The 25153-nt window shown below is 38.0% G+C and overlaps 2 protein-coding genes across 2 annotated transcripts in view; one reads left to right on the forward strand and one right to left on the reverse strand.

Annotated features, from left to right (window-relative positions):
• Positions 1 to 12167: 12167 nt before the first annotated feature.
• LOC112567309 (arylsulfatase I-like) lies at positions 12168 to 13696 on the reverse strand. The gene is made up of 3 exons (XM_025243957.1): positions 13598 to 13696; positions 13093 to 13311; positions 12168 to 12719 (listed from the first exon to the last, which is right to left on the reverse strand). Exons 2-3 carry the CDS (start codon positions 13240 to 13242, stop codon positions 12270 to 12272), a joined length of 600 nt encoding a protein of 199 aa, XP_025099742.1. The 5' UTR covers positions 13243 to 13311; positions 13598 to 13696; the 3' UTR covers positions 12168 to 12269.
• Positions 13697 to 15315: 1619 nt separating this feature from the next.
• The window catches only part of LOC112566913 (general transcription factor II-I repeat domain-containing protein 2-like), an 80139-nt gene continuing 70301 nt past the window's right edge, over positions 15316 to 25153 (forward strand). The window contains exon 1 of the mRNA XM_025243341.1: positions 15316 to 15408. Within this exon, the coding sequence (XP_025099126.1) occupies positions 15316 to 15408 (93 nt within the window). The remainder of the gene's footprint in view (positions 15409 to 25153) is intronic.

Raw genomic sequence — 25153 nt, forward strand, 5'->3', positions numbered from 1 at the left:
GGTGTGGAAGGTACTCACTGCGAGGTTGGAGGTTGTAGCATCAGTCATCGAAGGCAGGGGTCGTTGTTGGCGTCTAGGCCAAACAGTTATTGTCCACAGGTGCGTTGGCGGCATTATCCAAAGTGAGGAACACACAGGTGCGCAGGTCTTCCTATGAAATCTCCATCGTTGATTTCGTGCTGAATGAGGGGCACTTTCGGCACAGGTGACACATGTTATTGCCACATAGTGTCGTCATCGTCGATCAAAGAGGCGTCAGGGGCTCCTTGCTGCGTTTGCTGGGTTCTGTGTCTGTCGTTACGTTGTCGATGTAAGTCCTTTTAGGCACAGAGCCCCTCGGGAGCTGCGTTGATGGCGCTTCTTGTGGGCGTGCGGTGGGGCTCTCCCGGCTAGGGGTTGTCTTGTTGGGGGTCAAGGGTGGAGGTGGGGGTGCTGCCCTGCTTGGCCGGCGGGATCGGAGGTCCGGCGTAGATTCCCACGGCTGGTCCACTGGGCTCTGCGTCCTCGGGGCAGGCTTTGCTTTGACCCTGCCGAGGACCGTGAGTGTCGGCGCTGTGCTTGGCTCTTTGTCGTCTCGCACGGGGGTGGTTTTGCTGTGGCCAGTGGGTCCGGTCGCTGGTCTGTATTGTTTTCTGACGTCGGGGCAGTCTCGCCTGGTGTGTCCCGGCCGTCCGCAAACCAGACAGGTTGACGCTCTGCCTTTAACTGTCACTAACATTTTGAGCGTATGTCTTGGTACAGTGATTATGGTGGTAACCCCTCCATTCCCTGTTTTCTGTCTTGCCGACGCTCGAGCTCTATGGTCTCTCTTTAAATTGTAGAACTTTTCCCGCACCTCATCGCTGGTGCGTGTTGCCGTTCCCAGAGCTAATACTTTTTCAGCTATCAACAAACACACTTTAATTTTGTCTTTATTGGACACATCAGAAGATATTGCGGACATAATTGTTCTCTTATTTTCTAAAATCATCTCTAACATTACCATCACTTCGCGATGATAGAAATTGGCCTTACGGATTTTCTTACTCAACTGCGACGCCATGTTTAAGTGATTCCGGGATCTGTAACCGCATGCGCAGTGACGGGGATACCCCGAGTGCCTAAAATAGACCGTCGGTCTAGTAACCCAGCATGCTTCCTTGCCCATGAATGTGCCGCTAGTTTTAACGTCGGTTAGGATTTAACCGTTGGTTCCCTAACCAACGGTCGTTAACTTTGACGTTGCTGATATAACCAACGTCCCTGAATACAAGCCTGCTTCATCAAACCAGTTGCATCAAACATCTAATCTCTATTATATATATACACACGACAAGGAGTAAAAAATATAAATGTACCATTTGAACCCAAAATGCGAACAACGTGAAGAGTCCAGGTATGTCTATCTGGAAGACTTCCCTCTTTTATGTGCTTTGTCACTTCACTTGGTGGCCAGTATGCTAACCTTTGAGTGTGGTGAAAAATAAACTATCCTCTATGAACTCTTACCAGGGAGGCTAACTGTGTGTCTTAATGGTTGTGTTGGACAATTTACTTCATCTGTCATATTTACTTCAGAGATTTTGATTGCATATATTTTTATACACTGTTATACTCGAGGCATTATGATGAATACAGGAAGGATAGTATGTTATTTTCTCAGTTAAGATACGATTGTATTGACTGCAGTTTGCTTCTCTGGCATGCAATGCTATGTTGTTACATAATATAATGTTATTAAAAAAATCTATCATTCATAACGTAAATTTTAATAACATGTAACACAAATATACCCCATAACTAGAAATGATTACAGAATAAAAGTAGTACTGTCTCAGCCATAGATAATGGTTTAGCAATGAATTAAAGCATAGCAGTATTTACTGAACTAGTAATGGTAATGGTGTCATCTCACACACACATGTACTTACATCCTCACGCACTGACGTCTGCAGCCATGTATGGTGCACAACGTCAACAGATCCTTCCCCTGTGAATTCGACGATGACAAAAGTCCCGAGAGGCATGACACGTTTTCGTGATAAAACAAATTGCTTTACTGTATGATCTTGTTTCTCAGTAAAACGTAGCAGCATAAAGCACTTCCCACGCTGTCACATCTTATCCAAAACTCCTTTCTTATCACATTCACTACGCAAGGTTTCATTTAGGTCACACTACAGTGAAGTGCATATGTAAATCCACCATTTTCAAAAATCAAAAGAAAAACTATAAGAGATTAAAATGGTAATAAGAGATCAAACTGTGTAAAATAAATTATATGCAATAAAAACAACTATCTGTGATACACCGAATAAAAGAGCATTTTAAAAACATTTGTGTTGTGTTAATTTTAAGAATGTTCAGCATTTGGAGCTTTCAGAAGTTTCATATTGCTGATGATTGGCTTTTACCTGATTCGTTATTACTATTAATATTGTTCCTAAAAATTAATAAATCTGTGTTTAATCTCCAACAGTAAGCTAGAAATATCTTCTTTACCTGCTTTTCCTCTCATAAACTTGCTCCATCAAAATTGCGAATAATGTCATTATAAATATAGTAACAAGCATACTGCAGTTGTTTCTGGAAAAGAGGCTGGCAAATTAATCTGTATTATCATCCCTAACATCATTACTTTGGACAATATCCTAGAAATATGTGCTACAAGACTAGAACAACAAAATGATAATGTTTTGCTTAAATAGAAAAAGAACCAAACACCTTCCCTATAATTTTTTACCAGTATCTCTGCTCTTGCTTAGGCTTAATACCTCACAGTGGGAAACACTTGATATTGGCTTCGTTACCTTCAAGACAACATGGCCTTTCAAAAAATACGAGATGGAAGAGATGGCAGTACCCCTTTTCTCCCCACCAATCCAAAGGACACTAGGTACAGAGGGAGGGCTGCCAGTTTTAAGTACCTTGTTACAGTGAAAGACATAAGGCTCTCCTGATCATGTGAACAAAGTGCACAGACAGGTCAACCAAAGTCTGTACCTTTTGATAAAGCTCCACAGCTTCAATGTCATCTCCGGGGTGCTGGAGACTGTTTACAGGTCTCTTGTTGAGAGCATCCTTACATTTATACATGGTATGTTGTCTCCTCGTCAAAGACAGGGCAAGGCTGGCCAAAGTCCTCCACCAGGCAAATAAAATTACTTGTTCACCACAGCTGTCACTCGTATGCTGAACCTGAGCTAGGGAACTTACTACCTTTCTCTTTTCACCTAAGGGTTTGGTTTTGTGTGGTTAAATCAAGGGGTACAATGTGAAAGAATGTTTATAAATAAATTTAAAGAACGACAAGTTTTGTGTAGATGGCAAGAGTGGGAGGACCACATCACTAGTAGTGAGAGATTTTCCTTTTATGCTACTTATGGGATTTCAGGAGCTGTCAAGAAATATTTACAATTAGACCTTGATTATTATTTGTTGACAATTCTTGCTAAATTTCGGATGGGTGTATCTAATATTGCTGTTCATTATTTTAGATATAGAAGATATAATCCACTTGACCTTTTATGTCCATTATGTAAATTAAGTGAGGAAGATGAAGTTCATTTTGTTTTGTGTTGTGAAGCCCTACATCATTTTAGAATAAGATACTTACATAAAAAATGGTATACTAGTCCAAATAAATTTAAAATGAGTTTGCTACTAGCCTCATCAAATGAAAAAGTTGTTAAAAATCTGGCATTGTTTCTCCTCCATGCCTTCCAGTTTAGAAAATCTACAATTGAAGGCAAATAAGCAATTATGAATGTATTTTCCTTCTTTTCGCAACCATGTACTGATGTATGAAATATTGTATTATTTTGATGTTACTCCCCCTTCAAAAAGGGCAATGGCCCATTGAATAAACTACTTATGACTTATGTCTTTTCACCTAATTTAAACAAGTATTATCATTTCCTTGTTTAAGGAATGAAGTTAACAAGAACATATCTCTAACTGATTTTTCTGACAGTAGGAGAAAATGGACATATTTAATCTCTTTCTCTATTTTTGCAATCTTGATACAAAGTCTCGTTCTCTTCTTTTTCAAGTTTTTCTTCTTCTTGTACTTCTTGTTTTTTTCTAATCATCATCACCGTTGTCGTTGTCAGCAGCAACACCAGTACCTCTCGTTTAAAACAAAAACAAATGAGAACAATGTTATCTTTACCTGCTTTTTCTTTCCTAATTTTGGGCTATAAAAGTGTTAATTTACGATATAGAAGGTATTGTAAAGAAACCACCACACTGCAGTTCTTCCAAAGACTAGAGAGAAACGTTATTGTTGTCTGGTCGTCACCAGGTCCACAACTATAGACAGTTGATGTGAAAACTGTAAGAAATACACATCTATATTCGTCTCTGGAAAGAAAACATGCTTTTGAAGACTTCGCAAAACCGTTTAGAACGAAAGTAGTACACAAAAAAATGAACACAACAGTTGATTTGAGGACAAGTGTTTACGAATGCATTCACTGCAATGATGGTGAAGTAAAATCCTGGATTTTCATGGGCACCGATGAGTAACATATATACGATACGCCACGTGACTGCTGGAGCCAAGGTGAAGATGTAGATGATGGAGATGACGATCAACATGCGGGTGAGAGCAATCTGCTGGGTGCTGATGTTATTCACTGTCAAGGTCTCTTGTCGCCATGTTGCTGCTGCTCTCAGCCTCTTGACTGTCACTGCTGTACTGATGAACACTATCACAACACTAGCAAAATGACCACAGTTTCAAGCACGATGTCTCCTAGTATTATAAATATTACAGTAAACTGTTGATAAAGTGGCGTAAACGTTAGTAACGATCTTGTTTTGCCGTTTGTTGTAAAGAATCCAGTCTTAAGGGACAGTGGATAAACTAAACCACAACATTCCAAGATCAAAAAACTTAAACATATGAAAGCACCCATGGTTCTTGTTTGAATTAAAGTAGAGGCTTTAAGTGGAAAGACAACACACAAACATCTTTCCACCGCTATCACCGTGTAAATGACCCCAGAGGTCGCTCGTAAAGCCAAAGCACCGCCTCCTAAGACAGAGATAAGTGTTACTAAATAAAACTCACCCAAAGCGACGTCAATAAAGGATATCAAATGACGGGATAGAGAACATTGTAAAGGTAAACAACAACGAGAAGAAATCAGTGAGCGCGAGAGAGAAGAGACACAAGTTCATTCGGTCTTGTAGTCCCTGTCGCCAGAACACCAGGCAGTTGATGATGTTCAATGGAAGTCCGATAATGTTGTCAGTGTTGTCAGACCAGCAAAGCAAACTTTTTCAACTGCTTGCCATATCTTCTCAGTGGTGTCATCGAAAAGAAGATCATCACCATAATTTATTTCTGTAGGAACGTGTTTTATATCTCTTGTCGACGAGTTGATCATGAAGACCAGAAATGGAGAGCAGCCTAGAGACATTCTTACTGAAATGTAACCGTTGCAAAATAATAAGACTTGGTATTGGAAAACATGTAAAATAGGGCCTTGTGTTATTAATATGATAGTTTCCATTATATATATATCATTCTAAAGGGGCATGTCTGAGCTCTAAGTAGCTGGTAAATATGTTGAACTACAACACTTAAAAACATCAGTAAAACATTTTAAAATTTAGAAGCTGTATGACTTCTTTATAGAAAATATTTGCCAAGACGATGAGGTAAACTGAGAAATATAAAATTTATGTTTGCCGAACTATATTTAAGTCTTACGACCATGATAAATAAGATAAAATATATCTTTTCTGTTTGACATAAATATCACTGTTAGAGCTCGGCAAAACAAGTTCAATAGAATCTGTTCGCTGACTTTGTTCCTATTCCTTTCAAACATCGTTTGTGTGCCGTTTTATTGAATTATGTTAAATTTGTTCAAAGAATATTTTAAAAGAATTAGCAATATCGTAAACTATTGCAAATATCGCTGAAAACGTATGTAACAATTTAATAAAAGATATTTAAAACAAATATGCTAAAAGTATTTGTCTTTGTTTGTACTGCAGTTTTGTAATTTTTCTCTTTTTGTTGTGTGTGAGAGAGAGAGAGCTCGCCATTGTTATAAACTACGAGAGTGTTTTAACTACTTCACTATAAAGTGCCACGAGAGTTAATGAGAGAAAAAAATGTAGTGTAGCTGCTTCTGTTCTTTGTTTTTATCACCCATTCTATAAAAGTATCGGGAATGTATGGTAACTCGGAAAACTGCAAGAAAAATAATAGACATGGAAACGATCACCACTCGATGATTGAAAGAACTAAGCAATCTGTTTGTAATACATTTAACAGCTGAGTGTTATAACAATGTTTTATGGTCAAGTTGTGTGGTGTGCATTCCTTCCATTATTTGTAAGTCTTTCGATTTCTTCCGTTAATAATGCAACTTTTGAACAATTTTACTCTGTTTTGAACAATAATGCGGACAGTAATATGTGTATGAGCAGTTGTACAGGATAACAAGAATGCAATTTTCCGCATAAATTTACATTCTAGAAATATCCATTGCACACGATTGCAGTGTAGCATCACCCATAGCCTTGTGATTGGTTGTCCGGCCTTGCATCAGTGTCTGAACTATGTGGACAGTGCACGTCCCTCTAGTCTGCAGCCTGCTGTCGTGAGATGAAGCAGAACCGCTTTCATCTACCCCGATAAACAATCTGCTTTCAATTAAGTAAACGAAACTGCTCAACATATCACATAATTTATTTACCAAATACAAGATATATAAAAAATGTTGAAAAAAAAAAGAAATACATTAGATAGTCACTCACACTCTTATCTCTCTTTCCTATTCGTTCTATAGTTTAGTCAGTGTCTTGTACATCTGTGATCTAATCGGAACATTGTAAATGTTACAAGTACTGATTGCTAGGAGAAATTGTCATGTCATGTCAGAATAAACTAAATAATCACATGTTCATTTGGTTAAAGAAATGGCGAAGTAAACTGCGGTTGTCGTCCCTTCCTCACTAACACGAGAGACGAAGAGGTGGTACAATTAACTTGGATTAGGTGAATGGGACAGTGGATCACAACACACTTTTCCAAGGTTATAAGCGAATGTTAAATGCTTTGCAGGTTGTCTTAAGAACACACACTAGTTTACCAGGTAAATGCCTGTTGTCTTGATGTACAGTACTAGCTCAGTCATCTCTTTTACGTGACATGACGATTGCAAGAACTAAAAAATTGTTTTCACTTTTGTCACATTGTCAGTAGGAAAAAAGCTGTCTAGTACTTTGCGCATTTGTTTACACAATACGAGAATTAGCAGTTTAATAAAGCTAACCTTAAAATGTTTACATTTTCAAGCATGAAAGTATTTTGCATGGCATAGAAAATAACACCAAAATGTTTTTCATAAGGTTAAACCTAAAACGTGTTAATACGAGTACAAACAGTTTTACCTTGTCAATACGAGGGAACACATGTTGGTCGACAATCGAAATTCGCGGGGGAAGACTTTCTCACTTGATCTAGTATATTCTTTTAATTTTCTGTCATTCGGACTATATTTGTAGCGCAAATTCACCTGTTAATAAATAAAGTTATCCGTAGCACAGACTTCCACGTGGTAATAGTCACAATGATACATGTACAGTGTATATTGGTCTCGACAGACTCTGCCCTCCATGACCATTCCCGCTTATGCTGTTGCCCTCCTGGTGCCAATATTTTTCATTGACCTGCAGTCTTTGCAGAGGGTGGATCCCAGTTAGTCCAAGCTGCTTGCGTTTCAAATCCTTGCTCCGCTCTTGAAAATATTTGCTTTGCATTCGCCAATGACTATATTTTTTCTCTTGTGAGTGTTGGCCTCCATCACATTTGCTTTCTGGAGATATGTTGGAAAGGTCTTGCAGTTGCCTGTTAGCATCTGTTATTAAATCTATTTCTACAAAGCATACGTTGTTTACATACTTTCCACGGGGAGGAATGAAAGTGTGATCGATTTCTCTAAAGATCTTATTTATTAACCGTTTTTGACTTGGCTATAGGAGGAGAACCCTTGATAAATACCTAGATATCCAGCCAGTATACATCCAAATACCCGTATACTTCGAAATTAAAAACACACTAAATAATAACTGAAAATATGAATAGAACTTTTTAACATAATAGGAAATTAATAAAAAATACTGTTTTAGTATGCTATTTGTCTCGTATTCAAATTGTTCAGGTATTCGATTAAAAAAATAATTGGAAGTTTGATTCGCTAGAAACAGTTTCGTACGTATGATACAGCAGGGATCACCTCGGTCAAGGTGTCTTGTAGAATGTGATGACCATCTTGAATCTGACTTTGGTTTATTCAGAGCTGATGAAGTTTTTTCACGTTATACCTATCGTCTGTCTTCACTCCGTCTTGACCGTGGGTTTGACCGCTGATCCTGACACAACTTGCTTCATACGACAGACGAGTAATCTTACTGGTATGGTAAACCTTAAAATTTCTCTTTTCAGGCAATTCAGTTAGCTAGATTCTTCAGAACTAGCACTAAGATTTTTCGTTTCGGGAATATAATCAGCAGTAGCATCTATAGACTGAGTTTTCAAAACATTGAGAAAGATAATACTTATTAATTTGACAAATTCTGCTTTTTGCCTTACTGCTGCTAAACCTCCGTCTTTTTCAAGATTATTCTTTTTCTTTCTTTCTTTTTTATTATTATTATTATTATTATTATTATTATTATTATTATTATTATTATTATTATTATTATTATTATTATTATTATTATTATTATTATTATTATCATCATCATCATCATCATCGCATCATCGCATTTAATCTCAGTACGACTACACAAATATCTTTTCACATGTTTTTCACTCTCTCGTAAATTTGTGCACTCAAAATTTGCAAGTAAGGTCATAGAGCGTAGCAACAAACATTTCGGCTGCTAAAGTGGAAAACAAACTTTACAAATTGTGTGTTGTCACCCTTGATGCCAGCACTTTTAACAGTGTCCTTAAACACCCTAATAAATTGAAGTGTTGTAGGACTATTAAAACAAAAAAAAATGTTCTGACAATGTTTTGCTAAAATAGTAAACACAATCGAAAACCTAATTCCATGATTTTGTAAGACCATTCTCCGTTGTTGTTTGGGTGTTATTTGTTTATCCCAAGAACACAATAATAAAAATTATAATTTTAACAAAGTCTCATAATGCCATCGGTATGACGCTCTTAATCCTTACCTGGTGTTCGAAAACCAGCAAAATCGAAGTTTTTTCTTTATAAAGTTATTTAATACAGTACGGTCATGCTGTAAAAATAGAAGATATTAGTACTATGTGTTTATGTGTTTGTGATACGCTCGTGCCAGGTCTATCTTTAATATATCTGTTTTCACTTTTTTACAAGTTGCGTCAGTTTTAAATTGTATTACATTTTTTTCAGAGAGATCCGTATGTGTCTCTGGTAAAAAAAAGCTTTCCAAGATCTCACAAAACCGCCGGGAATGAAAATAGTACACAAAAATATGAACACAGCAGTTGATTTGAGGAATTGTTTGGACAACTGCATTCCACTGTCATGATAACTGAGTAAAATCGGAGAATTTCAAAAGAATTTGGTAGAAACATAGATACGATTCGCCACGTGAACAATGGAGCTGTGGTCACGATGTAGATGATGGAGACGACGACCAACATGGACGTGAGAGCCGCCTGCTGGCTGCTGATGTTACCTGAGGCCAAGGTCGTGACTGTTGTCGCCATGATGCTGCTGCTCTCAGCTTGTGTACAGTTATACTAGTACTGACACACACTATCACAAGACTTACACATCGGGAACGATGTTTCAAGAGAAATATTTCCTAGTATTGTTATTAGTAAAGTCAACTGTTGATTAAACGGCGTGAAATGAATAACCACTTTCTACTGCCCTTAAATATACAGAGTATAGTACTAAGTGTCAAATAATTATTTAAACTGCAAAATAATAGTAAAATGAAAATTAAACAAATCAATACACCCATGTTTTTCGTTCGAATCAATGTAGGAGCACGTAGAGGAAAGACGACACATAAACATCTCTCCACAGCTAATCACCGTGCTTATCACACTAGAGGTCCCTCGTAAAGCAAAAGAAAGGAACTGCTAAGACAGACCATATCTTCATTTTGTATTCGACACCCAACCTTGCATCTATTGAGGGATACAATTGATGCCATAGACGACATTAAAAAAGAACACAGCAGGTAGCAGCAATCAGTGAGCGCGAGAGAGAAGAGACACAGGTTCATTCGGTCTTGTAGTCCCTGTCGCCAGAACACCAGGCAGTTGATGATGTTCGCCTGGAACTCCGATGATTGTTGTCAGTGTTGTCAGACCGATGTAGCAAACTATTTCAACTATCTCGATGATTGATTCATAGAGAAAAGGGTATTCCACACATCTTATTTCCTGAGAAACATTTATTGTTTCTGTTGTCGAGAAATTCTCAGAGTTGTTTATGGAGAACATCATCATAGCGAACACTAGCGAAAGTCTTTGTCATATGAAATCATTGTGAAATAATGAGACAGTGATTTGAGACCTCTATATATGGCTCTGTAATTATTCCAGTGCTTGCGTTTAAGAAAGCTTTTTATAATCTGTTACCTTCTTTTTTTTTATACATGTGTGAATTGTAAAAAGAATATATTTCAACCCTAAGAAGTTCGTAAATTTGATTTACTCCAAGACGATTAGAATGATAATTGAATGTTCCTAAGATAATTTTTTCCTGGAGCACATATTTACTAACGTGGTTAGGAAAACCTGGGAAAATAGAAAATAAATGTTTACTAAGCGAAAATACGTTCAGTGAGTAAATGACGAATTATCACACTTTTGTCTTCTTGGCATTGCCATTAGTTTCATGAATTTGCAATATGAATTTGTTAACAATTATTTGCTGAATTTGTCTCTGCCCCTTTAATGTTTTTTATGTGCTTTTGTTTACTGATGTTCACCATGTTTGAAGTAAGAATCAGAAAGGATGAGTACTATGGTAAACTTTTTGTAATTTTTGCTTTTTACGTAAATGTTAAAAAAATATTGAATGCTAACACACAAATGTTTGAACTTTTCTTCATTTTTTTATTACTTATCGTTTTTTTGTTTTGTTTTTGTTTTGTTTTTTTTCTATTTGTGTGCTTGCATAGCGAAAGAGAGAGAAAATAGAAAGGAAGGAAAAAGAGAGTTTGTTTTGTGGAAAAATGATTTCACCTAGAGATAATTTCCTACTATTAGGGGTGATATAGGAGAAAGAAAGAGTAAATAAAAATGTCTAAAGAAAAACTGCACATATGTGTCACATACAAGAAGTGTCCTAAAGAAGATATGAACCCAGAACTTTTCAGAGTAGTGGTTATCAAAAGAGGTTTCCTAAGCACTTTACTTCTGTTTGCAAATGCCGAGTGAGTGAGAGAGAGAAAGTGCGACAGAGACCTCAGCTGGTTTTGTTTGTTTGTGTTCTCAGTCTGTAGAAATATTATTGATGTGTGACATAAGAAAATAAATGAAATGGGGTACTCAAATAGTCATTACCTGTTGATGAAAACCGAGCAAGCTAATTCTTTATATTTTCTTTAAGCACTTTGGTCAAAATAATCTATCATTGACAAGCTGTGAGGTGTGATCTTTCTTCGTCTTTTACTTTGTCACAAAGAGGTGAGATGGACCAAGCATCCAGCGCAGCGAGGGTGGCCGAGCCGCAACTGTCGCATGACTAACATGGGGTTTTTTTTAGAAAGAGGGAAAGAAAGGATGAAGACGATTTAATTAACTGTCGCTGTTCAGAGATTAAATACCCAAGGAGACACTGCAAAATGTGGGGGTGTAGGATGTGTTCATTTTTGTTGTTGTTGAGTACTTCATATATTTTTTTATGTTGATTTTTTCTTTTCTTTTATTTCTTTAAAAGATAGGTATTTGTATTTAAGTAATGTGTTCGAGTGGAGGCGTCAGTGGTGGTTTATAAGACTTCATTTTTGTAAGACTGGTTTTAGTGTTTTTAGTGTTTTCTTCAGGTTGCAGTAGTCTCTCTTGGTCTTATTATGTCATAAAGGTTGCAGAAAAAAGTAGATGATCATAATGAACTCCTTTCACACACACGCATAAGTTACATACAAGCACGTGCCAGTAACGAAAGCACAGTATCAAAGAACAAGAAAAAACTCAAACGAAATGTAATATATACTGCAAAGCTTTATTTTTAATTATTGCAAATTCTGTTGCTTAAATCAGGCTTTCTTTTACAACTAAGTAAAAGCAGCTTAGAAGAAATTCGATTTTCAATTTGTGGAGGGGACTGACATGGAAAACCGTTGATCCCGGTCTCCACCGTTGAGGTGCAGCGTTAAACTCATGCACACCACCCGGGTGTCCCAGTCTTCACCAGGTCCGGGCATGTTGGGGTTGATGGCTGAGATCTGGGGCGGTAACCTCCTCGCCCACTCGCGGTTGCGTAGTCGCGCAGGAGGCTCAGCTGCTCGGCGTACTGCGGGTCCTTTAGACAGATCCGTCGTCTCGTAAGGGTCGGCGTTCCAAGTCGAACAGCATTTTCCCCTTGACATTCCTCTTCTTCTTCGGAGTGATGTGGTAACGCCTGGAAGAGGATTGTACCACCCGGAACACGGACCACTCAATGTGTGATAGACCAGCTTATAGTTGCCTATCCTGAGGCCGCCTTCTTCCTCCCACAACTCATATACGAATCGGTCCCTGTTGCTGGTCAGGTTCTGTCCTATAAGTAAGAAACAATCTTTCAAGTTGATTGATTAACATAATCACCAAATTAACTAACTGTATAAATAATGATCACTTTGCTACTTTTTTGCTTTATTTTCAAATGCATTATATTGCGTTCTTTCATCCCTTCACCTTTGTGTTTTTGATATTCTTAGGCAAACAATAAAATTTCTGTCCTGTATTATTTATGAGAAGAAACTAATAGTACCTTTGCATTGCAATGACAAAATGGTGTACTTAAAGAATTTGGTCAAAATTTTTTATACCCTTGTAAGATATTTTTGATGGTAATCTAGACATCTACTAACCGTTGCTATTACAATAGTCAGCGTTTAATAAAATTCTAAAACTAAAAATTTAAACTAACGTTATTGGTTGCCACTGATCTATGCCATCTATGTCTGACAAACTGGTGACAACGTTGGCGGCACTGAGGATGGTTGGCAGCCAGTCTGTGAAATGGAGGAGTCCGTTGTACACATAGGGAGCTTTGGGCAACAGAGTTCTGCTGTACATGAAGCCCACGACCTGGTACCGCCTTCGAACGGCGTGGCTTTCTTTCCTCTCAGAGGCCAGTTGGTGGCTCTGTGAACACACACACATACACATATGCAAACAAAAAAACACACATATCCTTACAATACAAAAAAATCCTGTACGAACAAAGAGCTTATACAAACTGAAAATAGAATCACTTAGCAGAACAAATATATTGAATTATTTCTTCACTTTCAGTCTTATTTTTTGCAAAAACAGGCTAAACGCGGGACTTATAGATTAGACAAGAAGAAAGTAATTAAGAGAAAGACTCAGTTCAGACAGACAGACACAGGCGGAAGAGAGGATTTGAACCCCTAGAAATAAAATGCACCCGTTCGGTGATGAACCGCCGTTGTCGCTGATGAAGATGACCAGCGATGGCTCGTCCAAGTAGCCCACTCTCTCCAGCGTGTCCATGATGCTCTTGATGCCGTCGTCAACGCCAACCATCGTGCCGCACCGGTCTCGCAGCAGCTGGTCTGAGATGTGAGCACATCGGTCGCTGTAGGTTGACGGTACCTGATCATGTAATAAAATGTTTTTAGACTTCAAAGACACTTCAACAGCAGAAGAGATTGATGAAAGATTACAAGGTCTTCTCCTATCCCTGTCTCTCTGTCTCTCTTTTTTATTGATACATATATAACTATTCCTGTGAAACGCATGTTTGTTTTAAATATACTGGATATTCCCTCCTAATTATTTCTCAGAGAGAGAGAGAGAGAGAGCGTATGGCTTATTAGTGTCATTAAACATATTGCTACATACAAAAGAATATCATCAGATTGTATTAAAAGAAATGGTAAACGGAAAATTGAAGCCGACTTGACAGTTACAGTTTGTATAGTGGCTTCAAATGATTTTTTAGATGTCAAGGTGATATTAGTATTGTCACACCTACCTTGATAGGCGTGTGTATGGCCTTATACGCTAGGTACATGAACAATGGCTGCTGAGAGCCGCTCTTTTTGTGGTTCTGGATGACTTTGATGGCTCTCTTCGTGAGAACTTCTGTGTCATATTTACCGTACACTGAGCGATCCAATGTTTCGTTTGACCTGTCAAAGAGTAAATAAATCACAGGTACAGCTATCAGTATTTCTAGAACAGTACAGATTAACGGTCCTTTTAACCACTATGATTCTTGCTTGTTGTATTTAAAGGGTTTAATAGTAGAAGGATGTAAGAATACGCTTTCAGTTTTCAATTGCTGTAATCGTGACATCTTACATGTATTGGTCCATTTCACATAACTTATTTAAATAGTCATTGAATTATCTTTGAATTTAAGCTGATGTGTTTCTTTGTTTCATCTCTAGAAAAAGCATTTTTCAAGTGATTGTTCAAAGTAGATATAAAGCTCTTAATTGCATTATAAGATCACTTAGCAAGTGCAATATAATTGTTTGCTCCTACAATGTATACAGACGTTGCTAGTTCTTCAGTTTTTCTTCGTTTTCCCTGACGTTTTTCTTCGTTCCTTTACCTTTGTTTTTTCGTCTCTCAAAAAATACTAAGACTTACCAAAAATCATAGGCATCTCTCGGGAATTCAAAGTAAGTGATCGCTGTTGCCGTGGAGACACCCGGAGAAAGTATCAAATCCTCGTCTGGTCGGCGTCATTTCCCATCTACACATACCTAAATGCCACTTGCCAATCATATTTGTCGAGTACCCAGCAGCTTTCATGTGCTGTGCCAGCGTCGTGGTACCCAAGGGTATAGACCTGTAATAAATCGCCAGTTGTAATTAAAATGGATGTTTAAAGTATTTTCATCTAGTTGAACTTAGATCGTTTAAACTTACATTAAAACGTTTGCCCACGATCTACCATGATTCCAAAACATGAGTTTGGAGAAGTTCATGTTCCCTATTATGACTGTATAATATTTTGTATTGTGTACTTACACTGATTCTTATTTGCACTTTTTAAAGTTTTGACTTGGAATTAGTAGCGACCGTTGTTGTAAAAAGATTGCCACAGAGGCCCTCGTGTACCTGTTGTCATGCGCGTCGAAGACGTTCTCGATGCCCATCCTGTGAGGCGCGATGCCAGTCAGCAGCGCCGCCCGCGACATGGTGCAAGATGGCTGCGAGTACAGTCGGTTCAGAAGGACACCTTCTGTGGCCAGCTTGTCCAAGGTTGGTGTTCGGTACTGAGGTTACGCAGGCTCCACTCGGCAAAACCCATATCATCAGCCGCGACGACGAACACGTGAGGACGTTTCGACGAACCTTGCGCGAGGATGAAGTAGCAAGAAAAGATTGCTGCCAGCAACCACATCGTCTGCGTTTGAAACATGGCACTGAAAGTAAAAATATCTCAAATAAAAAAGCGTACGTTTACAGAAATACAGACTGCTTCTGTACTGAGATCTCACCGCTACAACTTTGAGACCTATCGAAATCGGTTGTTGTAGTAGCTCATTTTCAATAACACTTTCTTTAAAAAAAAATCATCACTTTATGCAGAGTAGTTTTGAATAAGGCTTTAAAATAATTCTGCAGACATCGATTGTAACTGGCAAAAGGCAAGAGAAGATAGCTGTCAAAGGATGTGAAAGTTTACCTTTTTGTTATTAAGAGACAAGTGATGTCTAAAGATCTCAACAGCAGAAACATAGTTTGAGAAATATTCAAGCAGTATTAAAGAAGTTCAGTTTCTATACATACCTGACTGTAGTTTAGTGCGATCTCTCAAGACTGAGAGGGATGCCTGGTGGTCGGTGGGCAGTTATTTTATAGAGGGACAGGACAAAGAGACACACGTGTGGGTATTGAAGTCCATTGTGTCTTGTCACACGTGACGTGTTTATAAATATTCTCTTCCATTGAAATCTTGATCCTCTTTGTTTTGTATACTCTCACCTGTGATATTGCTTCACGTGGCACAAATAAATATATTTAAATTAATGAAAAGTTATTCCAGCACACTACCAGGTTACAACCTCCGCACATATTCCGGAATTTATGTCGATCAGCTACTTTTGGAAAGAACTCGTCTAATTAAACCTAGCAGTGGGACTTTGGGGAAAATATGTTTACATGCTTATAAATATGCTACTTCATTGTACAGAGACTTTCTTCTACTGGTTTCTTTTGTAGAGGACTGGTAATAAGGAAAAGATTATGTTCAATGGAAAGTTTTTGCATGTTAGCCTTTTGTAACTTAGCGACAGTTCCTCGCATCTCTTGCAGGACTTTTCTCTCGCAAAAAGCAACCTTGATCCTGTTTGTTAGTATACTTTCACCTGGGATATTGCTGCACGTGGTGCGGTCGGATATATTTTGATTGAAATAAACATAAAAAATATTCAGCGACACGAATACGATAACCCCTATCACCCCGATTATATACGGAATGCTTGAACACACACACACACAAACACAGAGTTACAGTTAATTCTTTGTCTTTCTTAATAACTCCAAAACTGAACCAACAAAAGTAGAAAAAGGTGCAATTTTTCATCAAAACACTTCACTTTTATGAGAATAATTCAGGTTTGAGCTTTGCAAAACAGTTATGGTCGGGTCACCTGCATGATAAATACATTTCTCACGGTATATCCATACTTCTGTTCTCTGTTATGATTTGCATGTTATCATTATTCTAAGGCCTGTTGTGGCCGCTTCAACACGACATTGTTCCTGCTAGCAACGCCTTTAGTGTCTGGCAGTTTCTGGCGGAGAAGAACATTGATAGGCATTGAAACAACCTCGCTGTTCACCATGTGACCTTTTCTTCACCCTGAGCTCAAGACGATCATTAAGTAGAGCCATTAGGAAGATGCGGTCCCCACTACGAGGGTCGTAAAGCATCCCAGAAGAATCGTTACAGAAGCGCATAGAAGTATGGCAGGTAATTGGTGTTTTGAAAATTAAATTAATTGGTTTTGCTATTTAAGCTTAATGAATAAATATTGTAAGCAGACACAACTCTGCGATATGGTATTTTGAGATAGATATAGTGTACATGTATGCTTGTGTGTGTGCGCGCGCGTTTGTGTGTGTGTGGGAGGGTGAATGAATAGATTATTAGGTCTATTTCTATGACGGAGAAGTCGTATCGTATGTTTTATTCTCAAAATAAATTACCGGTAGCACGTGCAGCAATATAACGGGGCTTAGTGAATGAAGCCGGAAAAATGAAGCCTCACTTCTTTTGCCGTAAAGCTTCTTACAAAAACGACTGGCAATACAATATTCGTTCGTTCTGATATATTTCCCTATTAACTTTGAATAGCAAATGCAAAAATCTACGACATCGTATACAGACGACATGTTTGTCGTTTCTTCAAGTATCTACGTATGAATGGTACCTTACAAATAACGAATACAGGAAAATATAATCGCAGTGAAGATGAACATTTGAGACCCGCCCCACGACTTTAGTCTTTAGTCGCTGAGAGAAGTTTCGTACTACAGGCTCCGAAAGGTGAGTAGGGTCAAGTTTGGGCAGTTCACTCTTCTTGAAAAGAAAATAATAAAGGTTATTTTTATAGAGAGCCATATCTCACTCCAATAACCAAGTTCATGGTGCTTTACAAATGATACTAATTACCACAAGAACAAGAACTCTTGTATAGAAAAATGTAAAATACCTACCAAGACGACCGGAAAAATAGGGGAAAAACGCGTGTAAACGAGAATAATAATAATTGTAGTGATATCTGATTAATAACTAAACGAATATATTCTTCCATTATCCAAAAAGTCTATGAAATAATATGGGAACAAAAATCATAGACGAAGAAAACGGAGGACAAGACTTGTGTGAGCGGCCTGACGACATATTTCACCATCACAGATTTAGAGTTTACATATGCAATTGTCTATCATCGGAGAAATCATTTTAAAAAAACAGATGAAGAATGATGAGGACAAACCTCTGCAGGTTACACAAGCTGTAGACAGTTTTTATGCCTCGATTGACCAAGAAGTTTTTCCACAAAGCACCTGCTACATCTCGATGTCGACATGCGCAATTAAAATTCCTTCTTACAGCTCTAGAAGCTGCACGATCTGTTTCTATTCAGTCATGTGACCCGACACGAGACTTTATCTCAGTCTTTCAGTGTTTCTGTAAGTGTGGCCGTTGCTGGAGTGGACCGAGTAACGACCAGCAAACAAACGTCCAGGTGTCGACTGACCGCTTCATCCAGGACCCGCTAACCACCGCTCGAGATAGGAAAGTTGTAACACCTGACAGCCGGTGTCTACCTGTCTTATGACTGATGTAGTGTTCAGTGCGCTACATTACGAGACATAGAATAGTGCAGAAAAAAATCGACAAGCAATAAATCTAAATAAAAATATAGTCTTGACAGTTATATGCTTTCTTTTTTCTGAAACTAGTCTTTAACAGTCTTATTACTTCTAAACTAATCATTCCTGTTAATTTATTTTTAATAATTTGTTTTTTTGGTGAGAAAAAGTAAACCTGTTAGAGGAGAATGAGCACATACTTTAATGATATCTGCATTTTGCGTTCACCTCGTTATAACAGGGCTACTATTTTACAACTTTTCCTTCAGGGTATTATTTGATCATTTTCTTTTTACCACGATGATTATTTCCCCTGAAAACTACATTTTTAAGCGCGACAGAATATTACACTATTTTTATTTTAATGATTACAGCGTAATGTAAACCCAGCCGAACAGCATAAATGAGCTTCAGAACGCAGGTGATGTTCACGTTCTCACAGGTGAGTTGATTTTTTTTTTTTGGCTTCAGGTCTAAATACCGGTAATTAAGAGCGGAGGCAAAGACTCACTCCCCAGAAATATTTTTCTTTTTATACTTGCTTTGAATAATTAGTATTTCCACAACAGTATTTATTTCCGGCCCAGAGAGACAGGAACGGATGTTTCCTACAGTAAATCAGTGCATCGAAAAATCCAATGTGAGAAAGTTTTGCTTTGCATTTAGTAGCTTTAATGCTCTCTGCTTCTAACTAGTATTGGGGTGTACTGACATTGTGGTGTACTCTCACTGTGGTGTACTCTCATTGTGGTGTACTGACACTGTGGTGTACTCTCATTGAGGCGAACATACATTCAAAAGATTTAAATGATTATTTACCACAGATGGAAAATATCCGAAAGATGTGTAATGTTTAAAACGTACTTGTGTATGCTCTTAAACATGAATAAGAATAAAATGTTTTCTTTAAAATTATTTACCAGTTTTTGAAGCCCGAGAACTAGGTTTGAGATGTAGCATTAAGGACAAACGAGAAAAAGTATAAAAGTAAGATGTGTCAGAGTATAATGTAGAGGAGAAAAACCAGATTTGACAAAGTTTGTTCTTTAAACCCGAACAAAGAGTGTCTATTAGAGATTGTGTTTAAAAAACAACTTGTATTACTACATTTGCGAAATATCATAGCTTGATTGACTTTATATTTTCAGGTAATTCTTGCAATGCCACGTGCTGAATCGTTTGAAGGGGTCGACATGAACCAACTACACAGTTGTGTACAGTTGAAAAATCAATGTGCGAAGTCTTCATAAATTTTCTAAAGTGCAAGGTTCAAGAGTGTCACAGTAAAACATAAATAGACTGATCTTAATTTTAGAGACAGGTCTTTACAAGAAAGAATCGAATTCCGCCTGACATTATAGCAGCAGGGAATGGCGACCAAAAAAGAAACAGATAATCTTGATTTTTAAAAGCAGTTATACATGAATTTTTATCATTAATTAATTAGACATTTGAAAAATGTAAGATTATATTAAGAGAATTTAAAAAAAAAATTTTTTCATGACTTAAAAATCAAGTACCTATTACATCGTTAAACTACACTTCTGCCACAGCCAGAAAGGATTACAGTTATGCAGCAGGACAATGTCTCAACCGCCTCACAGTATGTTGTCGGCGATATGTACAACACAAACACTAATCAGTGGCTGATACAGGAAAGTAAAACATATCAGCCGACATATTCATTCATCGTTGTTTCAGTTATTGCCGAGTGTCTCAACAGTATTTTTGCTCTATTTGGCGTTGGTGCTAATATGATGAACTGTCTGGTTTTCTACCATCAGGGCCTCAGAGATCGGATGAACCTCTGTCTCTTTTCTCTGGCTTTATCGGACTTACTGTTTGTTGTGTCCTGTGCTTACTTTAGCATTGCCGGCATTTTGAGCGATGAACAGATATTCGGGGTTGGTGTAGAACAATACTTAAAGTCTGAGTCTTATTTTTATGGCATGAACGTTGCTTTTAGGGCTACTTCCGGTCTGTACATCATGGTGATCGCCATAGAACGGTGCGTGTGTGTGACATTCCCTCTTCAGGCGCCGACTGTTGTTACTACTCGCTCTATCGGACAGATTCTACTTCTCTTTGCCATCCTTCCTCAACTCGGCTTTGCTTGTCAGCCTCTGAAATATGATGTTATTAAGACAGAAGTAGCAGGGACTTATCAGTGGATACTTGTTCCTTCACAGCTATACATTTCACACAAATCTGTGATTGATATGATTACATTTACTATTTTAAGTATAAGTATTCCACTCATTACCTTCTCTGTCGTGTCGCTAGCGACGACAATCACTGTCTTACAACTAGTCACTGCCGCGGCCTGGCGACGAAAGACAAGTTCAGGGAGGATGGACCTAAACAGCCAACAGATGGCGCTGACGAAGATGCTCGTGACTGCATCGTGTGTATACATCATCACCATGATACCTTTTACCATTTTTAAAATTGTTCGTTTGTGCGATGAACAGTTCTCACCATACGGCAGTTACTACAAGCTTTACAAAATTTGTGGAAGAATTGCAAACGGATTTTTTGTGATAAATAGTTCTCTTACTTTCTTTATCTATTACAGTCGTTCTTCAAAGTACAAAAATACGATGAAGAAATTAAGAGGATGAGTAAAGTCTTTGTACCAAACACATTAACATTACAAATTATCAGAAAACAAGTACCTGAACAGAACACAAAGCTTTGTTTCATAGTCTCATAGGACTTCATGAGAGTTATTTCTGTTCGCAAAACAATCTTATGGAGTACTTAATCCACCATAAAGGGATTATCGTCTATTTTGTAACTGTTAACGCACTTAATCATTTCCCTATCATGATTATCATCAGCATTGTCGTCGTCGTCATCGTCATCATCACCACCTTGATCAATCAACTGGCTTGAACCGAACACAGCAAAGCTAACCATGCAGTTCAAAGCAATTCAAATACACGATCAATTTATTTTATTGTTAATAAAGGCTATGTTAAAATCCGAATTGCTTATACGCGGACAAAATGTTGTATAGGAATAAAGTTAACATATACCAATAATAATTAAATTTGCAATGAGTTTCTAAAGTATCGCTCAATCTAATACTTTAAGCAGACCTCGGACAAAAAATCCATGTAAATATATGTCGTGTAGAGAGGATAAAAAGTCTGACACAACCAAATACAACCCGTTGAACTGCAACCATTCATTCAACTGTGACAACCGCGGGTTTTATCATGATGATACGGGACAGATGTAACTTTTGTAAAGATGTTTTTTCTATTTAGATTTTACGTGGAATGAGTTTGCCGATTGTTAAAAATTACTTCAAACGGTATTTTATGTTGTAGCTCACAGTCAACAAACGCGCGCGCGTACACACATGCACCTGTAATTTTTGTCTTCTTTGACAACACTGAAAACAGTGGCTTTCATAGTTTTATAACGGTCTTGTGCAGGCACACCAACAGAAAGGCGACGCCCTCTGATGATCATCCTCAAGACGAATGTGTAATTTATAGCAGCAAAGCGTTTTGTCTTTATTCCTGTGATTTGCATGGATTTGCTTCGTTAATATTAGAAAGGAGACTGATAATATTCCTCACATTCCATTAATTCCGTTTGAGGAAAAGAACGAGGCACCGCGCGATAAAGATAATTTGTTGTGACGTCACTGAGAGGATAATGAGGGCTCAGGTAATAAGCTCCGGGTAGAAGGGAGGGACTAGATGAGGCAAGGTTAATCAGCGTTTAATCAGAATTCAATCAGCATTACTGCAGATCGCTAGCCGGAAGTTGGGGGATGAACCTCGGTGTGAGGCTACGTTTTATATTGCCGGCGTCTTCTACGAGCTTCACGATTTCAGCTTCATTAGCATGGAGAAAGAGCCATTTAAATCAAAACGAAGTTCTTAACCACTTTCACGGTTTCCTATTCTTTCCGAAGTATTAATTTTAATTATTGAGTAGAGAAAACAGCAAACCGATGAAAGTGAAGCATACTTTAATCTGCTTACTTCGTGGAAGAGTCCTGTGCAGTCCGCCTGTGTCTGACTCTTCCACCGTTACCTGTGATCTGGCAGAGAAAACATTTGTCGGCTGCTATGATTAACACCTTTCTTGCCAAGTGAGGAGCACTAGACAGAGAGGGTGGTACGTCGTTTTCACTCATTTCAACCAAACATGCACAGTAGCTCATCCGTGAGCAGAATATTTATTGATCAGCACAAATAAGCTTAATTTAATAATTATTTTTACACATAATATTTGGTCATTAAAAATAGGGCGATAGATTCTCTAATGCCAGAAAAATTCTCCTCTCTTGTGTGTTTGTGGTCGTTCGTCAAAACTGGAACCATTTATTGGTTTCTCTCTCTCTCTCCGTCTCTCTCTCTCAGTTCCTGACGCTGCAGCTTGCATTTTTTACATCTGTTTCCTCCAAGCCTGGCAAAGAAGTTTGAGTGGACATTGTAGGCAGTAGTTTTGCTCGTCGCGGTAACGCTTGTGTGTCTGACTCTTCCACCCAGGGTATAATATTGGCATGTGATTAAATACGGGTCATTTGTGTGTAAATTCCAAAACAAAATTTCGGTTGCAGATATTTTTGAGTTTGCCGTGAGCACGATGTTCTCTCTTTCTATGGCGTAACAACATAACCACAATTTCGTCTCTCGAGTTTTTAAGCTTTTGCTATCTATCTGGAAAGTATGTCATATTATCTCTTTTCCTGCCTTTTTGAAAATTACTGTTGCGGCAATTTAACACAACAGTGATCCTTTCCACCGTTTTTCTTTATGCCCATGTGAGGACACCTCTCTGGCACGCTTCACGCCCACTCACCTGCACGTCAGTACACTCGCCCCAATCCTATCATCCCATATCGCGTGCGCACCCAACTGACAACAACGTTGGAAAAATAATCTCAGTAATATTGACAACACAAAAAGAAAAACATTTCGAGAACTATGTAATCACGTGTAGACATATAATTATAAAACAAATGACAACAGGCCAGTAAAATTTGAGTGTTATACATACAAATCATTTCCCTTACAGCCAGGTATTCTTTGCACCTCTGTAAAATTTAGTTAAAATTGATATCGGTGATGACCGACATCAATGTGTCAAAGCATGAATCAATATGGTGGTCGGAACAAGATGCAGGGCAGAAAATGTTTTTGGCGAGTTGGTGATAATGTCTGTGATCAGAATCTTATTTCACGATACAAAAGCTGTACAAAAACATTTTTGAGCAAAGTTAGAGACGCTTGGACTAGTAGAATAGTGGCCAAGGTTCGCCCTAATGTTGTTGACTTTGTCAAGAAAAAGAAAAACCCGTTGGTGTCCTGTATCAGGAAAGGGAGGCCATTCCGTAAGTCATTCCCACGTCAGTTTCCTCCCTTGAATCCCGTACACAGAACTCAAACATCCCAACTGTCTGTAGTTATTAGTTCTCAGGCTCTTCCGAAGCAGGGAGCGCATAGCAACATAACAACGTGTCGTATGAGGTTTGAATTTACATCCGAAATATTGCTCCAGTTCTCCTCCTCGGTAGCTAAGTCCCAAAATGTCTCAAGCGATCGTGTTAACATTTTGATAGTCATGGAATATTGCCTTTGTTTAAGAACTGATAAATAATATTAATATATTTGGTGTAGGGAGACTGGTCTGACTTTTCTCGTAATTTTGTAAATATAAGGGAATGCTACGACATCACTGTACGAATTAGAAACATGTTTTCGATAAGTTTTAAACAGGCAGCAAAGAGGTCGCATGCATCTTAAACTTTATTGCCAAAGTTTTTTGTTTGATACTAGCAAAACGTATCTCTCTGGCCATGACCCCTTCAGGTCACTATGGCCCAGAAAGTGTAATTTAGATGAGGAAAGTTATTGCTCACTTCCATAACACACACACACACGCGCGACACAGAGGGTACACTTGAACAAAGAGAGAGACAGAGAGAAAGAGAGACAGAGAGACAGAGAGAGAAATAAGATTCTTGCAGTCTCGTGAGCATGCAGAATCATATAAGTATCCATCCTGAAAAGATATTAACCATTCCCAGTATACCTCATTATGAATAAATAACAATATTTATTCATATGGTGCTACAGACCTCCACAAAGAATCGTCTAAATTTTGTTGTTTGGAATAGTATGAAAAAAATATTTGTATTGAACGCTAAAACAACTTAAACGTATCGCCCGAGATTTTTGATGTTCTTTAGCAGAGCGAAAGTTTGAATGCTAACGTAGTAGTATATGAAAAACATTAATAATGTATTATAAAGGGAAGTAAATCTCTCACAATGAGGGTAGTGTGGCTTGTAGGCAAGGGAGGGACCGCTTATAAAAATATGGAGGTAGGAGAAACCGTATGTGAGATATAAGAGATGTCATTTTGGGATGGCTACTAGCAAGCCCAGTGCGACCAATATAGGTGTGAATTAGTATAATAGTTGAGTATACCTTGTCTAAAATTGTTTATTAATGGTTGTATGTGTAGATGTGGTGGGTTCTTACTTTGATATACGCTCACACACTTTTGGTCTGGAACTACGCTTTTTGAATGCAATAAACAATCAAGTCAATCTGCTATTTGTGTTTTGGTCCCTGTCTTCTGGGATCTAGAACGA

The sequence above is a fragment of the Pomacea canaliculata genome, linkage group LG6, assembly GCF_003073045.1.
Source record: "Pomacea canaliculata isolate SZHN2017 linkage group LG6, ASM307304v1, whole genome shotgun sequence".
Lineage (NCBI taxonomy): Eukaryota > Metazoa > Mollusca > Gastropoda > Architaenioglossa > Ampullariidae > Pomacea > Pomacea canaliculata.